This window comes from Giraffa tippelskirchi, chromosome 6 (genome assembly GCF_054371585.1).
Source record: "Giraffa tippelskirchi isolate mGirTip1 chromosome 6, T2T-mGirTip1v1.2.pri, whole genome shotgun sequence".
Classification (NCBI taxonomy): Eukaryota; Metazoa; Chordata; class Mammalia; order Artiodactyla; family Giraffidae; genus Giraffa; species Giraffa tippelskirchi.
Genome location: NC_137280.1, coordinates 153,475,661 through 153,502,405, shown reverse-complemented (window position 1 = coordinate 153,502,405; position 26,745 = coordinate 153,475,661). Strand labels below are relative to the sequence as shown.

Below are 26,745 nucleotides of genomic sequence, written 5' to 3'. Positions count from 1 at the left end.
ATCAATTAGGTTGAAAGGCTCCAGCTGGAAAAAGCCAGAGGTTATGAGCCCTCAATTCAGTGAACAACTGGACGTGTGGGAGCAAAGGAATCTTCCAAGAGAAAGGGGTCAGCGCTCAGCTTCACAGACCACAGGAACTTGGAGGAAACCATCAGGGAGAACAAGGAGGAGGAGTTCAGGGAGAGGAGGCCCGCCTGAGGGTGACCACACACTCAGAGTCAGGAGGGCAGAACAAGGCCCGGCCCAGAAACTTTGGGTTCAGCCAAAGTGAGGCAAAGTCTAGAGTATAACGTGGATGAGGTGATGAGAGGGGCTGCCATTGAATGAAAAAGAATTGGAAAGATAAATGTGGTCAGAGAGGCTGATAACTTTCATAAGAGCATTCCAGAATGAGCAGATGAGAAAGGCAGTTCGGGCAAGGAGGGAAATATCTGTTTATTTTCATGGGCAATTGTAGGCTTAAAAGGCAACGTTGGAGAGATCTTTAGCCTTAAAAAGACAAACGGTACACTATTTTCTAGTCAACCACCAAATATAACCTGGTATCTGGAATACAATTTAACATGCAATTCCCAGATTAAATTATGTCAACTTTGCTATATATTTCCAGTCTCGTGACAGGCTGTTGTATATTTTCCTCTCCCAGAAGTGCACCAAAAGTTTTACTAACTCGCAGCCTCCTGCTCTCCTTTGCTGCCCGGGGTCAGATGACGACTCTGGCAGCCCCCAGCATGGATCCCAAAGCCCCAGCATTGGGCCTCATCGAACTCTGCTCGCTCAACAAGTCTGCCTTCCCACAGGCAGGATTCTTTCAAGTCTGGCTCTCATCCTGCAGGGACTATGGTGCATGGCTAGTTTTCCTAGCACCTAATGGAAACTAAACCATCCCAAAAGACAAACACAAGTGAGTGGGACTCACATGTGCAGCCTTTACACACTTGACACATAGCAAACATAGAAAACATCTCCCAATTTCATAGTCTTCATTGAGTTTCATGCTATCATACACCTCAATTCTATCAGAAGAAAGCACTTAATAAAAAAGTTCCTACTTCAAAAACTAACAAATTACTTTGATGCTACTTCAAACTTTGTGTTTTCAGTTCTCCCACATTTTTGCCTTGATCCCCCGGATAAGAAACCAATATATCAGAGTGAATACCTTGTTTGTGTTTATCATTATCTTTATGAGATGGCATTAACCTTTGGCCTTTGAGATACAGAATCAGTCGTCCTCAGATCAAACTGAACTAAGAAATGTCAGACACGAGAAGTTCGCTGCTGTGATGTTGGTTTTCAGTGCCCCGATCCAGGTTTGCAAAACGAACCCACCTCACGCCCCCAAGGCATTCAGAAATAATTTTATTTGCTCTTATTCACCAGCCAAGGAAAAGTAGCAAACTCGAGAGCGAATGACTATTCATCCCACCCTGTGATAACCCTGACCCTACTAAAGCCAACATCTGTCTTGTGTTTGGACTGGCTAACAGCCAACTGGGGATCAGAAAACAACAATTTCCCTGGTCAGATGTAAACCTTGCCCAGCATGTTGACTTTATAAACCACCCCGTAAGCTCAGTAAATTTAATTGGTAGATAGGGTTGTCTTTCCTTGGCTCATTTCCCGCCGATTAATATCACCGCCATGAGCCCCCGTATGGTCAGACATAGACTAACAAGGCTCTGTCTAGACAGCAGAGAAGATTTTTACCCGCCTCCTTTTTTTTTTTTCTAGAATTAGGCATTAATATGCTACCTTACAATGGGACAAATTTTGACATAAATCATACTGGGAAAGTAAATACTTCTCTCAAATACTTCCAGTGGGGACACTTCAGACAGGATTAGTTAGGTAGAGGCACTACCACGTTAGTTCATACCCTGTGTGCTTCAAAGTGGTGTGAGCCCACAAGAGTGAGGGCAGTCGTTCTAAGAAATGTGAGGAGCAGAACTATCTATAAATCAGTGCTTTTGACAGGTTGATCGATCTAGCTTCACTTCAACCAACATTTGACCTTAATTTATGGTGGTGAGGAGGTATCAGGCATGGTTAATTGTGTTCAAAATGACACTGGCCATTCCTACAATGTAATATGAAAAATTATAAAAGGCACTCTCAATAATGACTTTGAAAATCTCAAGTGAGGAATATTTTGAAGGGAAATCTGTTGTCCAAAATCTAAGATTCTTATTATTTTCCAAAAAGAATTTTTCAAAAGCACCACCTCAAAAAATAATTTAAAAATAAACAAACAACTTTAAATAAGGCCTACCATATAAATGAGACTGCTAATTTTCTCTAACTACCCAGCCTACAGACACCATCACCCAGTCCCTTTTTAATATTTCTTATACTGGAAAAATTACGAAACTAAATCTGCTAAAGAACATATGCTAAGTTTTCCCATAAGTAACCCCAACACCATCATTGTGATTACTTTTATGAATCCATTTATTACAAGTGATCCAAATCGGTGTTTTAGCATATTTTCAAAATTCTCCTGAACAAGAGCAGAAAATACAGAAGTATCATAAAATATAATCCCTGTCTTCAAGGAGTTTCTAACTGATTATCCATTCTATTTTAATTCTTAAGAGTTTATAATTCTAGAAACTAAAGTCCAACAGATAACTTTGAGAGTTTTCAGGTTGAAAAGACAGATTTTTATCAGCTGAATGGACATTGGCAATATTCCCCTTTGAAGACAGAACTTCTGCCTGACTCTAACATAATGGGGTAGTTGAAGCTGGGGCTGCCAAATCGCAGTATTCATTCCCTCCAGACCATAAACGGGATGGGGGTGGGGGGTCAATCACAGTCCTGCCCTTGGATGGTTTTTATATGGAAATTAAAGGGAGTTCCTTCTTCTCCAGTGGGAAGCTTTGGGAAGCACAAGACAGGAGCTTTGGGGAATTGTTGCTGCTCACAGAGAAAGCAAGTGTGAGAGGCTAGAGTCAACATGCTGAGAGAAGACAGAGACCTAACGGCACTGCAGGCTCTGCTTCCAGAGGCCTGAGGTCAGCCATACCCCTTCCTTTCCCAGAGTTGGGTTATACTTGCCAAGAAAGTCCCTTGTTGGTAAGTTAGGCAGAGTTGGGTTTCTGTCACCTGCAATCAATCAAAACATGTCTTGATTACTCCATGTGTTGCTCTCCACCTCCAGAACACCTGACGAGAGAAATGGTCTTAGATTTCATCAAGAATTACACAATGAATGTGACTATTATTTTACAGATAAATTCGACTCTAAAGTAGCTTGAACACTAAACTTGCTATAAAGTGTATACATACACCTTCAAATTATCTTGGATAACTGTTTTGAGTAACTTAACACACAGAAACAGGGCCTAGGCTAGAAGATTATTTCTCAAACCATGTCTGCAAATTTGGAGCCTGTTGTAATGATCCAAAGACCACTTATCCCTTTCAGCAGTGCAACTTCCTATTCCTGCCTTCTCATTTCAAATGCCCTCCCTGCTGCTTCTGCACCTCCACACATACAAACACACTGCAGTGTCATCCACACGTCCTCTGCCTTTTCACAGTAGCCTAAGTGAACCCCCTCTTTACTCCTGGCCCTCTGGGCAGCCACAGGAGCAGGACCGGACCTCCAGCTCTTCCTTCTTAGGTTCCTCCCAACTGAGAAAATAGCTAGTGCTGCAACGAAGAGCATGTTTGAGAGTCATTAGACAAGAGGACTTCCAACACTCCTATCAGCACTGTTATCTCTGCATTATAGCACAGATATTCTCTTTTTCTGCACTTTGTGTGTCTTTTTTGGCAATTAAAGGGGCATTATTTTGGAAGTTGTCTCCCCATCCTATCCTTTACTTACATAAAAAATGAGCAGTAATGAACATCAACCAAGAAAACTGTTTTCTCAGCTGCTTTTCCTTAACCTTGGGATTCCTGAATTGAAATGGGGAAGGGAGAATAATTAGATCTGATGCTTGAGAAATTGATTTCTAATAGTTTTGAGGTTGAGAGTATTCGTCATTTCACCCGCTAGTCAAGTGTTTCTTCATGGTTTGCTCCACAAAGAAAAAGATTTCTTGGGAGGCAAAGCTGTTTGAAATTATTCAGTTCAAAGACTGACACTGTAAATGAGAAAAAAACAGGTCAAATAACCTTATGGCAAAAGTGTTGGTGGATTTCCAGAGTAAAGTGTGCTGCTAGCATCATGCAGAGGTTTTAAGATGGCCACAGACACTGAAGAGACAAAAAAAGAACTTTAAAAAATAAACAGAAGGATTTTCCTTACAGTAGAAAAGATCCAAGACATACCAATACCATTTTTTATCCTTTTTTTTTTGCCTTGACCCTCAGCTGCTAAAACAGCACTGAAATTACCTCAGACACAGTGGAGTTGGAATCTCCATTAATATTTACATAGCTTGCCACCCAAGCTAGGGCCCACCCTGCTGCTAGAGAATGATAAATTCCTTTGTCTCCACTGAGGCTTGAGAAGTCTTATTTCACTGGGGAGTAGGCATCATTTCTGCAGTACACGTGAAGTGATTATCATGTCTAGTTTGTTAAGTCTGCTATCTCTTGAGGTTATTTCATGGTAAAAATGTACTCATTAAAACTTTGGAACAACCAGAATTATATAGCTTTCTCCAAGTTTCCTTAGTAACTGTTAATATCACTAAAGTGCAAGTAGGCACAAGGCCAACAAGGAACAAGAGGTAACCATTCTGCAAATATGCCGTGAACATAGGGCCCCCTTTACATAAAGAGTGCGCTCAGCAGCTGCTAGATGCAGAAATGCTTTCCCTCCCTGCAGCTCTCCATGCCAATACGTTTGTTTTGTCCTTTGTCAGGAAAAAATGAGTGGATAACGTTGGTTGGTCTGATCATTTGGTTTAAAAATAAACAAGCTGGAATCCACCTGAGTTTTAAGAACCAAAGTCTTCAAGGAAGTTAAACCACATGATTTCTAAGGACTCTTCCAGATCTAAAATTCAAAGTAACATGCAATGAAATGACAAATCTTTATGTGCTATGTGGTTTAGTCTCTCAGTCGTGTCTGACTCTTGTGACTCCATGGACTGTAGCCTGCCAGGCTCCTCTGTCCATGGGATTCTCCGGGAAAAATACCGGAATGGGTTGTCATGCCCTCCTCCAAGGGATCTTCCTGACCCAGGGATTGAACACAGGTCTCCTGCATTGCAGGCAGCCTCCTTACCAACTGAACCACCAGGGAAGCTGCGTCTATGTGCTATAGATGAGTGCAATTTGACAACACCTGGTCATACTTTTTCCGCCATTTCTGTTGTTGTTATTGTTGTTTTTTCCCTTGTAATGAGAACTTTAAAATTTACTTTCAGCAACTTTCAAATATACTATACAATATGGTTAACTGTAGTTACCATGCTGTACATTACACCCCCCTGATTTATTTATTTATTTTATAACTGGACTCGCTTCACTTATTTCACACCTCTCACCTCTAGCAACCACCAACGTAGTCTCTGTAACTATATACTTGGTATTTTTGTTAATATTCCATGTATAACTGAAATCATACAGCATCTTTCTTTCTGTCTGACTTATTTCTCTTAGAACAAGGCCCTTAAGCTTCATCCACATTGTTACAAATGGCAGGATTTCATTCTTTCTTATGACTCAGTTCAGTCTCTGAGTTGTGTCTGACTCTTTGTGATCCCATGGAATGCAGCACGTCAGGCTTCCCTGTCCATCACCAACTCCCAGAGCTTACTCAAATTCATGTCCATCAAGTCAGTGATGCCATCCAACCATCTCATCCTCTGTCGTTCCCTTCTCCTCCTGCCCTCAATCTTTCCCAGCATCAGGGTCTTTTCAAATGAGTCAGTTCTTTGCATTAAGTGGCCAAAGTATTGGAGTTTCAACTTCAGCATCAGTCCTTCCAATGACTATTCAGGACTGATTTCCTTCAGGATTGACTGGTTGGATCTCCTTGCAGTCCAAGGGACTCTCAAGAGTCTTCTCCAACACCACAGTTCAAAAGCATCAATTCTTTGGCATTCAGCTTTCTTTATAGTCCAACTCTCACATCCATACAGGACTACTGGAAAAAGCATAGCTTTGACTAGAAGGACCTTTGCTGGCAAAGTAATGTCTCTGCTTTTTAGCATGCTGTCTAGGTTTGTTATAGCTTTTCTTCCCAGGAGTAAGCATCTTTTAATTTCATGGCTGCAGTCACCATCTGCAGTGATTTTGGAGCCCCCCAAAATAAAGTCTTCCACTGTTTCCATTGTTCCCAATCTATGGGCCATGAAGTGATGGGACTGCATGCCATGATCTTAGTTTTCTGAATACTGAGCTTTAAGCCAACTTTTTCACTCTCCTCTTTCACTCTCATCAAGAGGCTCTTTAGTTCTTCTTCACTTTCTGCCATAAGGGTGGTGTCATCTGCATATCTGAGGTTATTGATATTTCTCCTGGCAATCTTGATTCCAGCTTGTGCTTCATCCAGCCTGACATTTCGCATGATGTACTCTGCATATAAGTTAAATAAGCAGGGCAACAATATACATCCTTGACGTACTCCTTTCCGGATTTGGAACCAGTCTGTTGTTCTATGTCCAGTTCTAACTGTTGCTTCCTAACTTGCATACAGATTTCTCAGGAGGCTGGTAAGGTGGTCTGGTATTCCCATCTCTTTCAGAATTTTCCACAGTTTGTGGTGATCCACACAGTCAAAGGCTTTGGCATAGTCAATAAAGCAGAAGTAGATGGTTTTCTGGAATTCTCTTGCTTTTTCGATGATCCAGCAGATGTTGGCAATTTGATCTCTGGTTCCTCTGCCTTTTCTAAATCCAGCTTGAACATCTGGAATTTCATGGTTTACATATTGTTGAAGCCTGGCTTGGAGAATTTTGAGCATTACTTTACTAGCTTGTGCTGCCGCTGCTAAGTCACTTCAGTCGTGTTCGACTCTGTGCGACCCCATAGGCGGCAGCCCACTAGGCTCCACCGTCCCTGGCTTGTGAGATGAGTGCAATTGTGTAGTAGAATGAGCATTCTTTGGGATTGGAATGAAAACTGACCTTTTCCAGTCCTGTGGCCTTTTCCTTCTTATGACTGAATAATATTAATAATCCATTGTACATACACCCAACATCTTTTTTACCCAGTCATTCATCAGTGGGCATTTACATTGTTTCTGTGTCTTGGCTACTGTAAATAGTGCTGTAATGAACATAGGGGTGCATATATTTTTTTCAAGTTAGTGTCTTCATTTTCATCAGGTAAATACCCAGGAGAGTAATTGCTGGATCATATGGTAGTTCCATGTTTAATTTTTGGAGGAATCTACACACCGTTTTCCATAATGACTGTTCCAATTTGCATTCCCAACAGTGAATGGGGGTTCCCATCTCTTTACATCCTCTCCAATGCTTGGTATTTGTTGTCTTTTTGATAATAGTCATTCTGATGGCTCTGAAGTGATATCTCATTGTGGTTTTTAATTTGCATTTTCCCTGATGATTAACAATGTTGAGCATGAGTTTATGTATCTATTGGCCTTCTTGGGGAAAATGTCTAATCAGATCTCCTGTCCATTTGCTAATTGAACTGTTTGTTTTATTACTCTTGAGTTATATGAGTTCTTTATATATTTTTTAATTGAAGTATAGTTGATCTACAATATTATGTAAGTTTCAGGTGTACAACATAGTAATTCACAACTTCTAAAGGTTATATTCCTTTATGGTTAGAATAAAAATATTGGCTACATTCCCTGTGTTGTACAATATATCCTTGTGGCTTATTTATTTTATACATAGTAGTTTATACCTATTAAGCCCCTATCCCTATTGCGCCCTTCCCCTTCCCCCTTCTCTCTCCCCACTGGTAACCACTAGTTTTTTGTCTGTGTCTGTAAGTTTCTTTTTTTGTTATATTCATTTGTTTGTTGCATTTTTTAGAATCCAGATATAAGTGATATCACACAGCACTTATCTTTCTGTCTGACTTCTTTCACTTATCATAATACGCTCCAAATCCATTTGTGTAGTTGCAAATGGCAAAATTTCATTTTATTTTAAGGGCTGAGTAGTATTCCATCATATATATATATATACACACCACATCTCTTTATCCATTCATTTGTTGATGGATACTTACATTGCTTCTATATCTTGACAATTGCAAATAATGCTGCTATGAACATCAGGATCCATGTATCTTTTGAATTAGTGTTTTTGTTTTTCTCAGATATATATCCAAAAGTGTAATTGCTGGGTCATATGAAAGCTCTATTTTTACTTTTTTGAGAAACTTCGCTACTGTTTTCCACAGTAACCATGCCAACTTAAATTCCCATCAACAGTGTAGGAGGGTTCCATTTTTTCCATATCCTCACTAACATTTTGTTATTTGTATTCTTATTGATGATAGCCATCCTTACAGGTGTGGGTGATATTTCACTGTGGTTTTAATTTATATTTGTCTGATAATGATGTTGAGCATCTTTTCATATGCCTAATCTTTTCACATAATAATTAAAGATATTGACCATCTTTATGTCTTTGAGGATAATGTCTATTCAGATTTTCTACCTACTTTTTAATCAAAACACTTCGTTTTACTGTAATTGAATCCTATGAATTTTTCCTATATTTTGGAATATTAACCCCCATCAGAAATATGATTTGTAAATATTTTCTCCAAGGTGATTCTGAAATGCATTCAAGATTGAAATCTATTGGTCTAAACAGAATGGGTGAAAGTAGAATAGGAGTGGAGTGAATTCCTAGGATATGAAAAAGAAACCCAGAGCTTTTGCAATTTATTTCCATAAGTTTCAAAAATATGAGATACAGTTTCCAGATAACTTCAACAAAGATACAAAATACACTTGTTCAGTTCAGTTTAGTTCAGTCACTCAGTCATGTCCGACTCTTTGTGACCCCATGAACTGTAGCACACCAGGCCTCCCTGCCCATCACCAACTCCCAGAGTTTACCCAAACTCATGTCCATTGAGTCGGTGATGCCATCCAACCATCTCATCCTCTGCTGTCCCCTTCTCCTCCTGCCCTCAATCTTTCTGAGCATCAGGGTCTTTTCAAATGAGTCAGCTCTTCGCATCAGGTGGCCAAAGTATTTGAGTTTCAGCTTCATATACTTGTTAAAAATTCACAAAACCAAAAGAAAAAATATTACATGATGTTCAGTTAATAGCTTACACTGGTCATTTCTCTTTTACCACTTACGTGGTATGTTACACATCATCAGATTTTTTAAAACCTTAACATTTTTCTTTCAAAATAAAAGAAAGGAAGTTCAAAGTTCACCCCTAAATGACTCATATGTCAGTCTTTCAGTTTCACATGTCCATTTATTATCCACAGCACTAATAAAACTATTGCTAACAATATTAGTTAGGTCAGTTTTCATTCCAATCCCAAAGAAAGGCAATGCCAAAGAATGCTCAAACTACCACACAACTGCACTCATCTCACATGCTAGTAAAGTAATGCTCAAAATTATCCAAGCCAGACTTCAACAGTATGTGAACCATGAACTTCCAGATGGACAGGGAGGCTTGGCGTGCTGCAGTCTATGGGGTCACGTAGAGTCGGACATGACTGAGCAGCTGAACTGAACCAAACTGAACAATATTAGCAGCTAATATTTATTGAGCACTTACTATGAGCTAGGCATGGTGCTGATTAATTTATGATCATAACCTCACTGAGTTCACACAATAACTCTGTCAGATACTTACTATTATTATCCACATTCTTCAGAGGAGGAAACTGAAGCTCATGTAGATGAAGTCAATTTACCAAGAATGTACAATATGTCAAAGAAGATCATGGAGAAGAACTCACGTGTTTCTGAGTCCAAACCCGAACATTTTGACTACTACATCAAACTAATTCACCAAAATGCTTTCAACCTTTTTACTCAATAATTAGAATAAAGAGCAAGTTTTAATTTGAAGAAGGTATTTGATGGAGAAAACAAGTCTGCTTATCAAGAAATTCTATTTCTTCATGGGAAATATATATCACATCCAAAGTATCACCATTGTTATAAAAAGAATTTGCACAGAGGGAAGGAGAGATTTTCTCTCCCAACCCCCAATAGTGACAACAGAGTAATTCGTTTAAGTTCATAACTAGCCCAACTCGGAGTCAGCTGTTGTTTACTTAGTGTCACAGAAGTCCATTTATCGGCAATATTAATCAGTTCTTTCGCAGCACAAAAGTAACTTCCAAATAGAAAATTTTACAGTCAAGTACTATTTAAATTTTTGGAATATTTGGAATTAAATAAAATTTGAAATTTTTTGATTCAGTGTGACTAACATTTTTGGGAAGTGAAGTGAAGCCACTCAGTCATGTCCGACTCTTTGCTACCCCATGGATTGTAGCCTACCAGGCTCCACGGGATTTTCAAGGCAAAAATACTCGAATGGGTTGCCATTTCCTTCTCCAGGAGATCTTCCTGACCCAGGGATTGAACCCAGGTCTCCCACATTGTAGGCAGATGCTTTACCATCTGAGCCACCAGGGAAGTCCAACATCTTTGGGGGTAAACTGCTAAACACCTCATATTAAAAGAGTACTTGATAAACTATAACATATATATCCAATATGCCTATAGAGTGGTATACTTCTTGACTGACAGATAAAGCTTGCAAGAAATCAGTATGTTGCTGTGCCTAACTCCAAAAAGAAACCTAAATTGATATGCCAGTAAAAATCATATTCCCATTTCCAAGGACTGAATAGGCACAGCAGTAAATAACATAGGACCAGAAGATGAGTGAGAATATTCACAAACAAGTCAGTGATGGTGCTAGTTCACTTCAAATCCTCCACAGGCCTCCACCAAATTTTATTCAATATGTGTATAACCCATAAAATCCAAGTGACCTATATGGTCCAGATTGGAGTAATATTACATTCAAGAAAATAAAGCCCAAATACTAAGAGTAATTTTAAAAGTAACTCAAATAATTTACTTGCATTTCTGGAAGACTCTATTCATAATCTGTAACAATAAATTTTATTTCTTCTCTTTCTCAATTCTCTAGGACCTAGGACTACTCTGAGACTAAGAATCATTAAATTTTCCAAAATTCTCTATGGGAACTCAGCCATAAATGGTTAAGTTGCATTGTTATACACTTTCTCTTTGCTGACTCTTCCTCTGTGGGAAAAGCAGCTTCCTTCCAATCCCATTCACCTTAGCCAAACGACTTGCCTATCGGAAAGACAGCAGACATAATGTAACCAACATGCCAAAACAAAGTAGAAGCTTTAAATGTACTTGTTTGGTTTGACTCAGTTTCTTGCGTTCACTTCTGCTGGTCTTCTTCCATGAGAACTGAAAGCCCAAATAGTTCTGACATGAGAGGTACATGGCACAGAGGGGAACTTGACTCAGAGCCTGGAATAAAGTCTACAGAGCTGACCGCAAGCCTGTGAGTCAGAAATTACCATTTTGGTTTTTGTAAGACACTGAGCTTTGGTATTGTTTGTTACACAGCATATTGCAGCAAAAGCTAATACATAATATAACTTTTCTCCTTTGCTTCAGTTTTCCCTGTAAGTAAGTACTCTGCCTCTTTAGGAAGGAATAGGATAGGATAGGAAGGAAGGAATAGAAGGAAGGATAGGAATAGGATAGGATAGGAAGGAAGGAATAGGAATAGGATAGAGAAATTTGAGTAAGTAATACAAGATTAATTCAACTGAGAGAAAGAAAAGGTATTGCTAAGGTAATAACTGGGAAAATGACATCATATATCACCAAAGAGTGCAGCCTCTAAGACGTAAAATCAACATAGCTATCAGTAAGTCTTCCAGTCAGCAAAGAAAATCAGAGACAATATCACCCAATGTTTAACTGGAGGACTATCAGTTCAGTTCAGTTCAGTTCAGTAGCTCAGTTGTGTCCGACTCTTTGCGACCACACGGACTGCAGCACGCCAGGCATCCCTGTCTATCACCATCTCATGAGTTTACCCACACTCATGTCCATTCAGTCGGTGATGCCATCCAGCCATCTCATCCTCTGTCATCCCCTTCTCCTCCCGCCTTCAATCTTTCCCAGCATCAGGGTCTTTTCCAATGAGTCAACTCTTTGCATCAGGTGGCCAAAATATTGGAGTTTCGGCTTCAGCATCAGTCCTTCCAATGAATATTCAGGACTGATTTCTTTTAGGATGGACTAGTTGGATCTCCTTGCAGTTCAAGGGACTCTCAAGAGTCTTCTCCAACACCACAGTTCAAAAGCATCAATTCTTCAGTGCTCAGCTTTCTGTATAGTCCAACTCTCACATCCACACATGACTACTGGAGAAACAATAGCCTTGACTAGATGGACCTTTGTTGGCAAAATAATGTCTCTGCTTTTTAATATGCTGTCTAGGTTGGTCATAACTTTCCTTCCAAGGAGTGTCTTTTAATTTCATGGCTGCAGTCACCATCTGCAGTGATTTTGGAGCCCAGAAAAATAAAGTCAGCCACTATTTCCACTGTTTCCCCATCCATTTCCCATGAAGTGATGGGACCAGATGCCATGATCTTAGTTTTCTGAATGTTGAGCTTTAAGCCAACTTTTTCACTCTCTTCTTTCAGTTTCATCAAGAGGCTCTTTAGTTCTTCACTTTCTGTCATTGGGGTGGTGTTACCTGAATATCTGAGGTTATTGATATTTCTCCCAGAAATCTTGCTTGCAGCTTGTGCTTCATCCAGCCCAGCATTTCTCATGATGTACTCTGCATATAAGTTAAATAAGCAGGGTGACAATATACAGCCTTGACGTACTCCTTTCCCAATTTGGAACCAGTCTGTTGTTCCATGTCCAGTTCTAACTGTTGCTTCCTGACCTGCATACAGGTTTCTCAAGAGGCTGGTCAGGTGGTCTGGTATTCCCATCTCTTTCAGAATTTTCCACAGTTTATTGTGATCCACACAGTCAAAGGCTTTGGCATAGCCAATAAAGCAGAAATAGATGCTTTCCTGGAACTCTCTTGCTTTTTCGATGATCCAGCGGATATTGGCAATTTGATCTCTGGTTCCTCTGCCTTTTCTAAGAACAGCTTGAACATCTGGAATTTTACGTTTCATGTATTGTTGAAGCCTGGCTTGGACAATTTTGAGCATTACTTTACTAGCGTGTGAGATGAGTGCAATTGTGTGGTAGTTTGAGCATTCTTTGGCATTGCCTTTCTTTGGGATTGGAATGAAAACTGACCTTTTCCAGTCCTATGGCCACTGCTTAGTTTTCCAAAATGAAGGACTATAATAATATTAAATAAAAATATAAACCACTTTAGCTTACTTGCTTGCAGGGAAGAAGGGGAATACGGGAACCGGTACAGGGAATTACAATGGTAGGAATATAAACCAGACATACTTTGACTACTGTCATATCTACTTGACTGTTATGTAGTCTGTATTGGCCTGAGTTGCTAGTTGTTATGGTCTTAAACCCATACAACATTGTAAAGCAATTATACTCCAATTAAAAAAAAAAGTGTAAATATCCAAATAAATAAATACAAAAATATACAATAAAAGAAGAAATATTGATACTGTCTCTTGTATGAAACTAAATACATAATTTAGAGCTCATTCTTTATTAATTAAGCCAATATATTTGTCATCCCAATTGCCTTTGTACTTCCATCCTGCTGTGTGGCAGACCAAGGACTTGGGTATTAATGTTTACTTTGTCCCATGAGCAGTCTAACCCTCAACATTTAGTATGAACATTTAGTATGGGATAGTGTGTTGGTAATTATATCTTTAACTGAATTATCAATTGGTATATTCTTAGAAATGACCAGGAGCTGAACATCTCTGCCTCCAGACAGACAGAGGATCATAAATCTTGATGAATCAAGTAGGCACCTGAAGGGCCACAGCATCCTCAGTGATTGTACTCCAGATGAGTTCTAAGAAAAGACTGACTTTTGACCAGATAAAATGTGAGTAAACCTGAATTTCTCTCAGGTTCCTACAGGTTGAAGTCAATATGGGCCCAAGGTAAAGAAGCCTTCACTGTTATCTCTTAAACTGATCTGTCTCAAAAAAACATAAACTCCTTGCAAGGCTTCTCTCTGCTAATGTTTACCAAGCTAATGCCACCAAAGAACTCAAAGCCGTAGTGAAATTAAACCAAGTGCCATTGTCCGAGCACCATACCCCCCTGCTGCTTTCTCAAGAAGCCCTGTGTAAGTGCTTTCTTTTTTTAAACTCCTTTCTTCTTTAAAACACCATATTTTTCTAACAAATTAATACAGCAAGTCATTTTTCACCCACTTAAAGTTACCAATATAAGACAGCTCTGTGTACAGAGCTGATGAAGCAATTGTAAGGGATGAGGAATGAATTCTAACATTTATGCCCTGCCCAAATGACTAAGATTTATAACTGTAAACCTACAAATTTCTGGCTTATGTATGCAAATGTGAGACCAATTAGTGATTCACCTGCAACTGCTAATTAAAAGGCTTGAGGTGATGGATCACCACTAAGCGTGGAGACTGGGGCCTGGCGGTCCAGCATCATCCATTCCCACACAAAGGACACCCCAAGGAGAGAATATCTGCAGATTAGCTCCCTAAAGAGCCATCAGAATTTTATATCTACTAATTTGGAAGAAAAAAAATGAGTTGTGTGGGAAAACGTAATTATAATGTAGCTAGAAAATAAAAACAGGCAGAGCAAACCAAGCATTGTTGCATCATTAAAAGAGAAAATAACCCTTCTGGGTAATTTTCCCATGGAATTCAGGACAACAACAACAGAAAAAAAAAATTGGAAAAAGGTTTGGAAGAAACCACATGTGATTCTTTCCCCTCCAATTACAACAAATTTCCACAGTTTTCAACTCAGCAAAATGCCTGAACCAAAGCTTGGCAAATAGCAGAGAATAAAATTGTTAATAAAATAAAAAAATTGAGTCCAAGCCTTTCAGACAGCTAGGTTAAATAGGTTCTCATATTACTTCAACTAAGTTTGGAGATATTTATTCAGTATCTGACTTCCAGTTTCAGCTGAAATAATCTAATTAAAATGCAGATTTAGAAAACCCAGCCTGCTTCTCAGAGTCCACAAACAGCTGCGTCTATAGATCTCCAGTTCCCTCCAGGATCAAGTGCTCGGATATCTCTTCCTTTGTCAGCCCTCTGGCTCAGTCACAGACATATGTTACCAAACCATTGCTGTGGCCAGAGCGCCTTATGATCTACCACCCCTCAAACCCACACCTCTTCATGATTCTCATGCCTTAACCCAAAGTGCCACCACAGATCAGCTACTTGGACCAAGGGCCAGGCTTGTGGCCACAAAGACCTTGCCTTCAAAGGACTGCTGAATGCAGGATCTTGTTTGGTCAGGAGTATCTCTCCCATGCAGCCCTCGTGTATTCAGGAAGTACCAGTGTCATTGTTCCTGCTGAATGGCTTCCCGCATACGGCATCTTGGAGGTTTGGAACATCTAATAAGGCGTCATATAAAAATCAGTCCTTAATGAAGTGACCTCAGAGGAGAAACAGCAGGTGGGCAACGCCAGTGAGCTACTGGCAGGAAAATCTAGTAGATGATCATTAGGTTTACCTCATCAGTAAATATCACTGCCTTGGAGAATGAAGAAATCAATAACTCTTTGCCAAGGTATGTTGAAATCCCAGACTTCTAGCTTCACAGCTACACCACCCTGAGTCTCCTGTTTGCTCCACTTTGTTAATTGTCCCTTATGTTCAACTTGAATGCTATTTAGTTTCACCCTCATAAGCACCTGTATTTATGGTTAAAAAAAAAAATAGATAACACATTTAAATATTTGCTGAGTGCCTGCTATGGGTCAGGTTTTTCTTGCTGCCAGCCATGAATCTTTCCACCAATCCAATGAGGCTGTGACTTGCTCTAAGCCATGAAATGATCAGGTAGCTAAGCAGGCTATCAAGCTCCAGACTTAACTCTTCCCTGCCATGCAGATGCCACCCACTACTTGGAGAGCCATTTCTCCCCTGGCTTTGTCTCCTATTACTTTTCATTTGAATGTGCTCCCCTATTCTTTTTGGAATCATGTTCTTATGGCTTTTACCAATTTATCCCTGCTTTCCTCACACTTCTGTTTTCTCAGTCCTCTACACTTCTTTCTTTATACTCTCTTTACCCTCCAATTCCAATTGCTTTCTACTTGACACTTATCCCTCACCTTATCAATAATATCAGGTAAAGACACCTGACTGCCCACACTGTCTACGATCCCCGCCTGCACTTAAAGAAACAGTATGGAAGACGTTAGGGAACAAATTCAAGGACCCACTGCTGGTAGGGAGTGAGATTCAGTCTAGAAACTAATCTTCATTCTTACCTTTGTGTTTTTACTACTGATGCTGAGCAGGGCCCTGTGGGGTTCCTGGGCATGGAGGCCTTTCTGTCCCCCATTTCTTTTAGGCAAGACTCCGGGTTCCATGACCTTCTCTGAGTTCCAAAGGGCACAACAGTTGCTAGTCAAGTGAGGAGCAGCCACAGAACCACCTGGAGCAAGATTAAAGAGACCAGAGAGGCTCATCAAGCTTAGGAGACCACCTAAGACACTGCACACACTCTAATCTTGTCAGCAACCCCACTCTAGAAACTTTGCAGAAGAAAGAAGAATGCAAGACTGTTGCGTCCTTGATCCTTATGCCATATCCCTGTCTGACTACATAACCACTCCCTACTCACCAGGGAGGAGGGCACAGTTCTTGAGGCACTAATCTACTATGTTCCCGCTTTGCCTGGCAAAGGAATAAAGCCATTCTTTTCTTTTCCTTCTTCTCCATCACTCTGTCTCCATATTTCTTTGGCACTGGTGCACAGAGAACCAAGATTTTGGCAACACTCCCTCTGAACTTTCTTCGCATGCTCTTTGATCATAATCACATAGTTCAAGTTCACTTTTCATCACTGACTAGTTTTCCCGTATTTCTCCAGCCCCACCTCCACTACAACTGTCCAACACTTTTCAACACAAGTACTCCAGATTTCAGTCCCTGAGGCCAGACATCTTGGTTTATTAATAAGTCTTTGGCACTGAATGGAGCTCCATAAGTGATTATTGGATGAATGAATATATACTGTCTGTTCTAGATTTCTTCAAAGATCTCTGCACACACCTTCCCCATTCCAACCTACATTATCTGAAGTCCTCCCGACTGGAACGCTTCTCCCTGTCAACCACAAACTGGCGCGTGCCAAGGGCATTTGCCAGTGTCTGAACAACAACAAGGGCATTTGCCATCTGCCTCTGCAAGGACTGAACTCTGTGCTGCTGCAGCTGTTGACCTTTGACACGCCCTGAAGGGAGTTCAGGGTGGAGAATGAGGCACTTTGTACTCCAGGAAAACTGGTGGAACAGGTCTTTTGTTAGATATTTTCAGGAACTGATTTCATAATCCCAATCCTTGCATTTTCTCATATCTAGAAAAGCACTAAATCCTTTCATGATGACATCAGCCCCTCTTGACTAACAGAAAAACTTTTGTGAAATAAGTGCTTGATTGTATGAACTTCCCCTTCACCAAAATTACATATATTGACCTTCCTCCACTACTTTTTTGAATCAGTTTCTCAGAGCTATCTGAGGTGCTGTCTCCCAGGCTACAGACATCATTTTGCCCCCAAATAAAACCTAACTTGCAACTCTCACACTGTGCATCTTTTTTCAGTCAGTATTCCGAAACCCACAATTCTCATGGTGTATTTCAGTTCAGTTCAGTTCAGTTCAGTCGCTCAGTCGTGTCCAACTCTTTGAGACCCCATGGACTGCACGCAAGGCTTCCCTGTCCATCACCAACGCCCAGAGCTTGCTCAACTTCATGTCCATCGAGTCAGTGATGTCATCCAACCATCTCATCCTCTGTCACCCCTTCTCCTCCTACCTTCAATCTTTCCCAGCATCAGGGTCTTTTCCAATGAGTTCCTACTTCGCATTGGGTGGCCAAAGTATTGGAGCTTCAGCTTCAACATTAGTCCTTCCAATGAATATTCAGGACTGATTTCTTTTAGGATTGACTGCTTTCATCTTGCAGTCCAAGAAACTCTCAAGAGTCTTCTCCAACACCACAGTTCAAAAGCATCAATTCTTCAGCGCTCAGCTTTCTTTATAGTCCAACTCTCACATCCATACATGACTACTGGAAAAACCATAGCTTTGACTAGAAGGACCTTTGTTGGCAAAGTAATATCTCTGCTTTTTAATAAGTTGCCTAGGTTTGTCATAGCTTTTCTTCCAAGGAGCCAGCATCTTTTAATTTCATGGCTGCAGTCACCATCTGCAGTGATTTTGGAGCCCCCCAAAATAAAGTTTGACACTGTTTCCACTGTTTCCCCAACTATTTGCCATAACGTGATGGGACCAGATGCCATGATCTTAGTTTTCTGAATGTTGAGTTTTAAGCCAGCTTTTTCACTCTTCACTTTCATCAAGAGGCTCTTTAGTTCTTCTTCACTTTCTGCCATAAGGGTGGTGTCATCTGCATATCTGAGGTTATTGATATTTCTCCTGGCAATCTTGATTCCAGCTTGTGCTTCATCCAGCCTGGCATTTCGCATGATGTACACTGCATATAAGTTAAATAAGCAAGGTGGCAATATACATACTTGACGTACTCCTTTCCTGATTTGGAACCAGTCTGTTGTTCCATGTCCAGTTCTAACTGTTGTTTCTTGACCTGCATACAGATTTCTCAAGAGGCAGGTCAGGTGGTCTGGTATTCCTATCTCTTTCAGAATTTTCCACAGTTTGTTGTGATCCACATAGTCAAAGGCTTTGGCATAGTCAATGAAGCAGAAGTAGATGGTTTTCTGGAACTCTCTTGCTGTTTTCCATGATCCAGCGGATGTTGGCAATTTGATCTCTGGTTTCTCTGCCTTTTCTAAATCCAGCTTGAACAACTAGAAGTTCATGGTTCATGTACTGTTGAAGCCTCGCTTGGAGAATTTTGAGCATTACTTTGCTAGCACGTGAGATGAGTGCAATGGTGTGGTAGTTTGAACATTCTTTGGCATCGCCTTTCTTTTGGATTGGGATGAAAACTGACCTTTTCCAGTCCTGTGGCCACTGGTGAGTTTTCCAAATTTGCTGATATTTTGAGTGCAGCACTTTAACAGCTTCATCTTTTAGGATTTGAAGTAGCTAAACTGGAATTCCATCACCTTCACTAGCTTTGTTCACAGTGTTGCTTCCTAAGGCCCACTTGAGACTTTGCATTCCAGGATGTCTGGCTCTAAGTGAGTGATCACACCATTCTGGTTATCTGGGTCATGAAGATCTTTTTTGTATAGTTCTTCTGTGTATTCTTGCCACCTCTTCTTAATATCTTCTGCTTCTGTTAGGTCCATACCATTTCTGTCCTTTATTGTGTCCATCTTTGCATGAAATGTTCCCTTGGTATCTCTAATTTTCTTGAAGATATCTCTATTCTTTCCCATTCTATTATTTTCCTCTATTTCTTTGCATTAATCATTGAGGAAGGCTTTCTTATCTCTCCTGGCTATTCTTTGGAACTCTGCATTCAAATGGGTATATCACCTGCAGTTAAAGGACAAGCTCAAGTCTGCTCTCTTCCATGGAGCACTGACTAAGCACTTCAAAATACTTGGATTTTTCTCATGCCTCCTATAGTAATTACCATCTCTCTATAAACCAGTTTAGAATTTGATTATATGTCATTTTGCTTCATTCATGTTAGTTTTGTTACAAGATCTTTGGGAATAAGTGCCAATTCTTATGTTAAACTATGCTTGTAACTGAGCTTTGTAGCTCAGGAAGTACTTTTCTCACACAGTATTATCTCCTTTAATCCTCTCAGCAACCCCAGGGAGTAGGTAGATATGCTTCTGCCTAGCTTTGTGAGCCACAGAGCCAAACTCTTCCTTCATCTTGCTGCCACTCCACCCATTGGTGATGAGTACTAATACATATATCCAAGCACAAGAACTGATATGTACATTTGGTAGCGGTTCACATTTTCTCTTTAACCACATGCTTTTTGAAGGGTAGCAGAACATGCCACCCCTAAATATGCCTCTTTGGAATAAGGATTATTTTGAGCTGAAGACACATGAGATGCTCTGAAAAGAGTAGATGTCACCCTTTCCTAAGGAAAATTTACATTAGCGAGGAAACCTATGCCAGGAAGAGAACTATTACCAGAGATCACTTTTTTACCTGAGACACTTACCTACAGAGCAGGGCAACCGCTGTTTTGTTTTTATTAGATACAAAAGACAAATAGATTGTATTAGTTTCAGAGTACCACATAATGATTCAATATCTATGTGTGCATGCTAAGTTGCTTCTGTTATGTCCAACTCTTTGCAACCCCGCGGACTGTAGCCTGCCAGGCTCCTCTGTCCATGGGTTTCTCCAGACAAGAATACTGGAGTGGGTTGCCATGCTCTGTCCGGGAATCTTCCCAACTCAGAGATCAAACCCATGTTTCTTACATCCCCTGCAATGGCAGGAACTAGTGTTCTTTACTACTAGTGCCACCTGGGAAGCCCTGTGAGTCCCCTCCTGTGAGTCTGTCTCTTTTACAGGCCTTTTAGCAAAGAACAATGAAGAGTGAGGGGGAGATTATTTTTCCTCCCCTATACTTTTGACATTTAAGTCCCACTACTTTCCTAATCTACATTTTTTTAATCCTTCATTTAATCTTAGTCCTCTATATCCTTTTCTCCCTGTCACAACAAATGAAGTGTATAATAAGGACTCTAAACTTCTTTAACTTAGCCTTTAGGTCATAAATTCACTACACATTTAGAATTTTAAGGTGTCTAAAGTAATTACCATGTATCTACTGTCAAGAGGACTTAGCACTTGGTCACTTAGGTTGCCTTAGGACCACGTGAGATAATTAAAGGTCCTGATGCTTATTCTACCATAAAGATAAACTAGTATGAATCAGGTGAGTGTGTTTTCTGCATTTTGAAAGAACTTGGGTAACAGAAGTTCAAAAGAAACTCAAAGGATATTCTTGTAAAAGAGTTTTTGAAGACCTGTTTTCTGTTGGCCTCTACCAGAATCAATGCCCCACAATGACGTTGAATTTAAGAAGTCTTCTTCTTGGGCTGACTAGATATACATCCACATCTTCATTCTGTCAGGGAATTATTGTTTGGGATACCCACTTTACAGTTCAAAATTCTTACCCTCTTATTCACTAAGTATTTGCCCTGACAAAAACTTTGGTCTAATTGTACTTTTTGTAACATGTACTGCTATGCATACTATAACATGCTATCACCATGAATAATGCTTGTTCTGGGGACAGGTTGGAGCAGCCAAAAAGAACAAAAGTTATGTAAGAATTTAGGTTGTGTTTTTTTTTTAATCCTGAAACTGCCCTGAATAATACTATAGTAGTGAACATGTCATTATACATTTGTCAAAACTCCTGAAAAGTACTCCAGCAAAAATCAATCTTCATGTAAACTATGAACTTTGAGTGGTAATGATGTATCATCATATCACTGATACTGATGTATCAATATAAGTTCATCAATTTTAACAAATGTATCACTGTGATGCAAAATGTTGATAGTTGAGGAAGTTGTGTGTATAGGCAGATAGGGGTTATACAGGAAATCTTTTACCATTCAATTTTTCTGTGAATCTAAAACTGCTGTAAAATAATTAGAGTCTACTAAAAAATGAAATCCAACTTCTCTTACTATATATACATACATGTACATGTTCTAGAAAACTTTCTTTGGTTTGATGGGATGTCAGAAATATTCACGCACCTTGACTGCAAATTGTTTTTACTTTGACTTTATGACATTTCCGTAAAAAGAAAACAATGAAAAAAAGTAGTTCCAAGAAAAATACCAAGAAATTCACCAAAGGAATTAAGTCTTTTTCCCCAAAATTGTGGGAAAACCTCAACAGAAATTCAGCCAGTATATTGTCAATTTTTAATTTGACAAATATATCTTCAAGATTTACTAGCTAGAAGAGAGAGTGGTAGGAATGATACTTGCACAGCCTCTTTCAATCTTCAGCTGTAACCATCCTACAGGAAAGAATGTTTTCTTTTATTTTCTGCCTTTGATCCATACAGGCCCAGGCTTACAACCTGTCAACAATCTCTTCCAAGCAACCATCAAGTGAAAAACTTCTGTCGATAAACAGCTCACACACTTGTCTACAGCATCAGAGTAGCTTCTTTCTTATTCTCTGCTAGCACGAAGGACCAGGCTTCATCATGTGCAGTTCCAATAAAGTAATTGCAACCAATTTATTAAAAAATAGCAAGACAGTAATCTAGACAGAGCCATTTCTCTGCTTTTATTATATCTACTTCTTCCTCAGCACTGGCTTTCTGAAGCTCCCAAAGGTCTCATTTTTCAAGTCATTTGTCTGCTTCCAACTAACCTTGGTAAAAGATGCTAGTGATAAATATGTAATGACTGAAATGAGTCTTTCCTAACTCATTCATGCATACTGAATTAATTATTAATTTTCCAAACATGCTCTTCCTGGGGTCCTATTACTTATTCTTTCAACTCCAGCTGGTCAAGGGCTCAAATCTGCATTATCTTCAGAATTACAACCAGTGAGAAAGAAAGCAGAATGGTCAGAAAGCAGAGAGAAGGAAACCTGGTATTTTTAGAAAAGAGTCAGAGGCCATCTCTTATCCCAAATCCCCAAAGGCAATGAAAGGAAAAAAAGAAAAGAGGCTATAACCCATTCCTGTAAGTATAGTAAAGCTTATAAGAAGGCCCAATCTGTTTCTATTTTTATGGAAATTTGTTTGCCTATCAAATAAGAGTCAAGGTTCTTACTGTGGTGGTAACAAGTCTTGCTCTTAGGTTGGAAAAATAATTTAGAATTTGTCCTCAGAATCATCCTAATATTTTGCTCCTATGTATCTGAACAGAAAGAAAAAGCCCAAGGGTAAGAAATATTTAGACAGCAAAGAGTGTTAAACTCCTTTAACAGAAACCCTGTAAGTTTTCTCTTTTCTCTCCATTACCAGCTCTTCATTTTAGGAAGAACTGAAGACAAAAAGTCTTGAGATTAATCAGAATACAAGTCTCATGTAATGCATTTCATGTGTCTTCTAATGATTCCTAACAAATTCTAATATGTTAGGAAAAGTGGTCATAGCTGTCAGGCCTTCGTTCTGTCCAAAACCTTCCCCTGTCCCTAGAGAATCTGGTTTTTTTCTAGACCACATTCAACATTTATTCAATTAACTAAGTCTTCAAAACATCCCATACCCCCAGGGGAAAGTGAATGGGGGTATAGATTAAACAAGATTGGCCATAAGTTAATAATTGTTGAATCTGAGTATATGAGAGTTTATTACACTATTTTGTCTACTTGAAATTTTTCCTAATAAATTTTCCATAATAATAAGTTTCACCCTCCATCATCTCAGGAAAGCGCAATATTTTAAATAAGCTCTGCTCTGAAAAATATCTCCCAGAAAATACTGTAGTACCATAGTTATTCTAAATTCTGTCCCTAAGCATTATAGCAGAGTCCTTCCTTGTCCTTTACTGCACATAATTCAGTTTACATGCTCTTTCCTCACCTCTACTTTACCCTTCTCTTGCACTTAAAAGACACAATCAGCTATTTTGACCAGCTTTTTGTGAATTATTAGTTCTGTGCCCCCCCTCCCCAATACCGTACACATTTTAAAGAGGCTTGGAAAAGCAAACCCTAAAAGAATTTCTAGCTAACTGACAGATCAGTAGGGGAAATCATTTGTGAGTAGGTCTTCTGTAACCGCTATGTAACCGAGATGCCCTTCCTCAGCCAGGGTACCATCTCTTCGTTGTTGAGAGTGTTGGCCAGGGGTGTGCCAGTAGATGTTTAACAAATGGCTCTTGGTAGGGGTGTAAGAGCTCTTGATTTGTAGCTTCTGTTGGTTTTCATGATGCAAATGCTCTCATCATGGCTGATTCCAAAGTCCCAGGATGGTGTGACTGAATGGGGAGTTGGGAAGCAATGCACACAGCCAGCTCTTATGAGCTAAATGGACTCCAACACACCAGTGGCTGAGACAGCTGCACGTAGCTGTTCCTTTCTCTGAGGAATGGCCCCCAACTGTCCTTCCCACTCCCAATGAAGAAAGTCACCTCTCAGGCTTCATGCAAGGATAGCCTGAAGACAATGACTAAGTGATATGAAGATACAAAATCTCAGCCCCTTTGCCTCAAGGGCAGTGAATTCAGTGATGTGATTTATTCCTCACCTCCATAAATCAGATTATGTTCCTTGAAACCACATCATTGTTCAGCTCTTTCCGCCTTCCTATCCAGTTTCCCTCACTTTATCAGCAGGCTTTTTTCTTTAAAGACCATGATCTTAGTAAATTACATGTAGCAGAATGCTTACCTGCTTCTAGGAAAGCTAACCTAAGGTACTTTCGTAACATACTCCAAGGGTTAAGCTTTCCCAAATTCTCCCTCTGAAAAAACTTCTTATGAAATGAAGAAATAATTTAATTCCAGGAAATCCAGAAGTATAACCCAAAGCATTCAGCTACAAACCCCACACTTTTGAAATCTTCTATTTCACAATAAAAATACATGTAAGAATTTACTCTATATTTCATAATATATGTGTTTAACATAAACACATCTTCTTTTTCCCCAGAGCTCTTAAGTTGAATCAATGCTCCAAGGTCCTGGACTGTAATGGTCCCTGTGGTGTTTCATTCCTGAAGACATGCATGCCCCAGCCTGGGAATCCTGAACAAAGGGGTGGGGAGGGGGGTCTACATGCATAACTTGGATGCCCAGCCTCCAACTTTAGAATGTCCAGTGTGTTTTGCCAGTCCTTTAGAAACTATCTCTTCAGGACTACAAGCTCAAAATAGACTTGCCCCAAACACACTGTCAATAAATCTCAGTTTCTCCTTTAATCAGGAAGGAAAGGAGGAAGGGAGGAGAAAGGAAGGAATTTAGTTGTTGACTGTTAGAATTCAGAGTGATCTTCAAGCATTCATTCTAGTCTTATGTTTCATAGATGAGAAAACTAAGAACTGAGGCATAAAAGTCATTTGCTGAAGGTCAAGAATTCAGTCAGAGCTGGAAACAAATTCGTCATGTCTCTGCTAGCCCATGTGGACTGTCCAGATTTTGAAGACAGCCTTGGTTAGGATCAATGCAGGAAGAGAAAGATGTGAAGTCTGTGGTGACTCAGTTAAATATCCCTGCTGATACCCCAGGGTGGAGTGCTGGTTATCTAGCAAGGCAGCCTTCAGACTCCAAGTGAGAATTTGAAACTGCCTCTTCATCTGAAAGAAGACCTAATCGAGAATTGCCTGGTACTTCTCAGCTGGAGTCCCTTGATAATAGATGGTCTGAGAATGCCCTCTGGTGACTTTCTGCTGCGTGTTCAGGCAATTTAGAGACAAGAGGTGGCTGCAGAGGAAAAGGACAAAGAGAAGCTGGACTCCTGGAAATGGTTTTCCCCTCCAACAAATGTGGCGTGGGTGTTCTGTCAGCAAACTGTGGAAGGATCCAACCAGGAAGTACGGTAAATACATAATACATGGTTATCCCTCTGTGGCATTTGTCTTCTGTTCTCTAACAATGACTATAATTCTTTTTAATTACACAATTATTTCAATACTTACTGAACTCATATTATATTAATACAAGGCATAGAAACAATAACAAATTAGTAGGCATAAAATCCTCTAACACAATTTTAATTTAGGCAGATCCTTCTCCAATTTACTGTATAATGTGATCACCATTTCCCAAGAAAATGAACAAAAGCATACCCCTAGGTCTTCAGATTGGATCTCATCTTCTCAAGGTCACTGCCACTTCATTTTTAGTGACACATATTTGAGAAAAAGAACACTGATGCTTATGCTCCAGGATATACCCCTGAATAAGTTGAAAGGAACATTCCAGTGAAGCATTGGATAAAGGGAGACTCCAATGCAATGAAAGATTTTCTAGGACTATGACCTTTTAAAACTTACATAGATCCAAAATATAAAATGTTAGATTTGGAAAAGAGACCATCTATTTCAACAATCCCTCACACCAGAACCAGTAATAGTAATAACTGTCATGTGTCAGGTATTTGCTTGGTGCCAGGTAATGTGCTAAGCACTTCAAAGGGATTAATTTAAGTCCTCAAAACAATCATAGGAGAAAGAAACTGTTATTATCCAGGTTCACACAGCCACTAGTGAAACTAGAACTCAAACATCAACAAATTCATCAAGCCCCAAGGCCACGCTTTTTTGCCATCCTGACACATGGCCTTCACAACTCTCCTTAACAGCTATCCTGTCCCCTCTCCTTAAATTTATCCAATAATGAGCAAATCTCTTTATTACCTGACAGCTCTTACTGCTTAAAGAAATCCAGTTGTCCCATGTTTTGTACCCTTTGGTCCTATTCTGTCTTTCAGAACTACATAGGAAGCTAATCCTGTTCTGCTTGACATGCCTTTAAATATTTGAAATCAAGTATCAGGTCATCAGTCCCATCTCCCAGCCTTCTTTGGTCCAACTTCACCATCCCCAAGTCCTTCAACTTTTTCAAGTACAATTAGTTTCTAGGCTTTTCACTATTAGGGTTCATTCCAGCTTGCTATCACCTCTCCCCACAAAATAAAAATGTAATGGCTAGTGCAGAACAACACTCTAAATGTAGTGTTACTATTACTTCCTTTGTCAAGACCATATTTTTAACTAAAAAGCAGCAGAAGATGACCTTGGTTCTCATAGCAGCCCACATCCAATTGATATTCA

General features: G+C 39.7%; 1 protein-coding gene across 1 annotated transcript in view; it reads right to left on the bottom strand.

Annotated features, from left to right (window-relative positions):
- LOC145511149 (uncharacterized) overlaps positions 1-26,745 on the bottom strand; it is a 115,403-nt gene that overhangs the window by 36,411 nt on the left and 52,247 nt on the right. Inside the window, exons 4-6 of the mRNA XM_081503894.1 lie at positions 16,338-16,504; positions 8,957-9,116; positions 3,061-3,168 (exon numbers count right to left, since the gene is read on the bottom strand). Coding sequence (XP_081360020.1) covers positions 3,119-3,168; positions 8,957-9,116; positions 16,338-16,504 — 377 coding nt within the window. The 3' untranslated portion in view covers positions 3,061-3,118. The remainder of the gene's footprint in view (positions 1-3,060; positions 3,169-8,956; positions 9,117-16,337; positions 16,505-26,745) is intronic.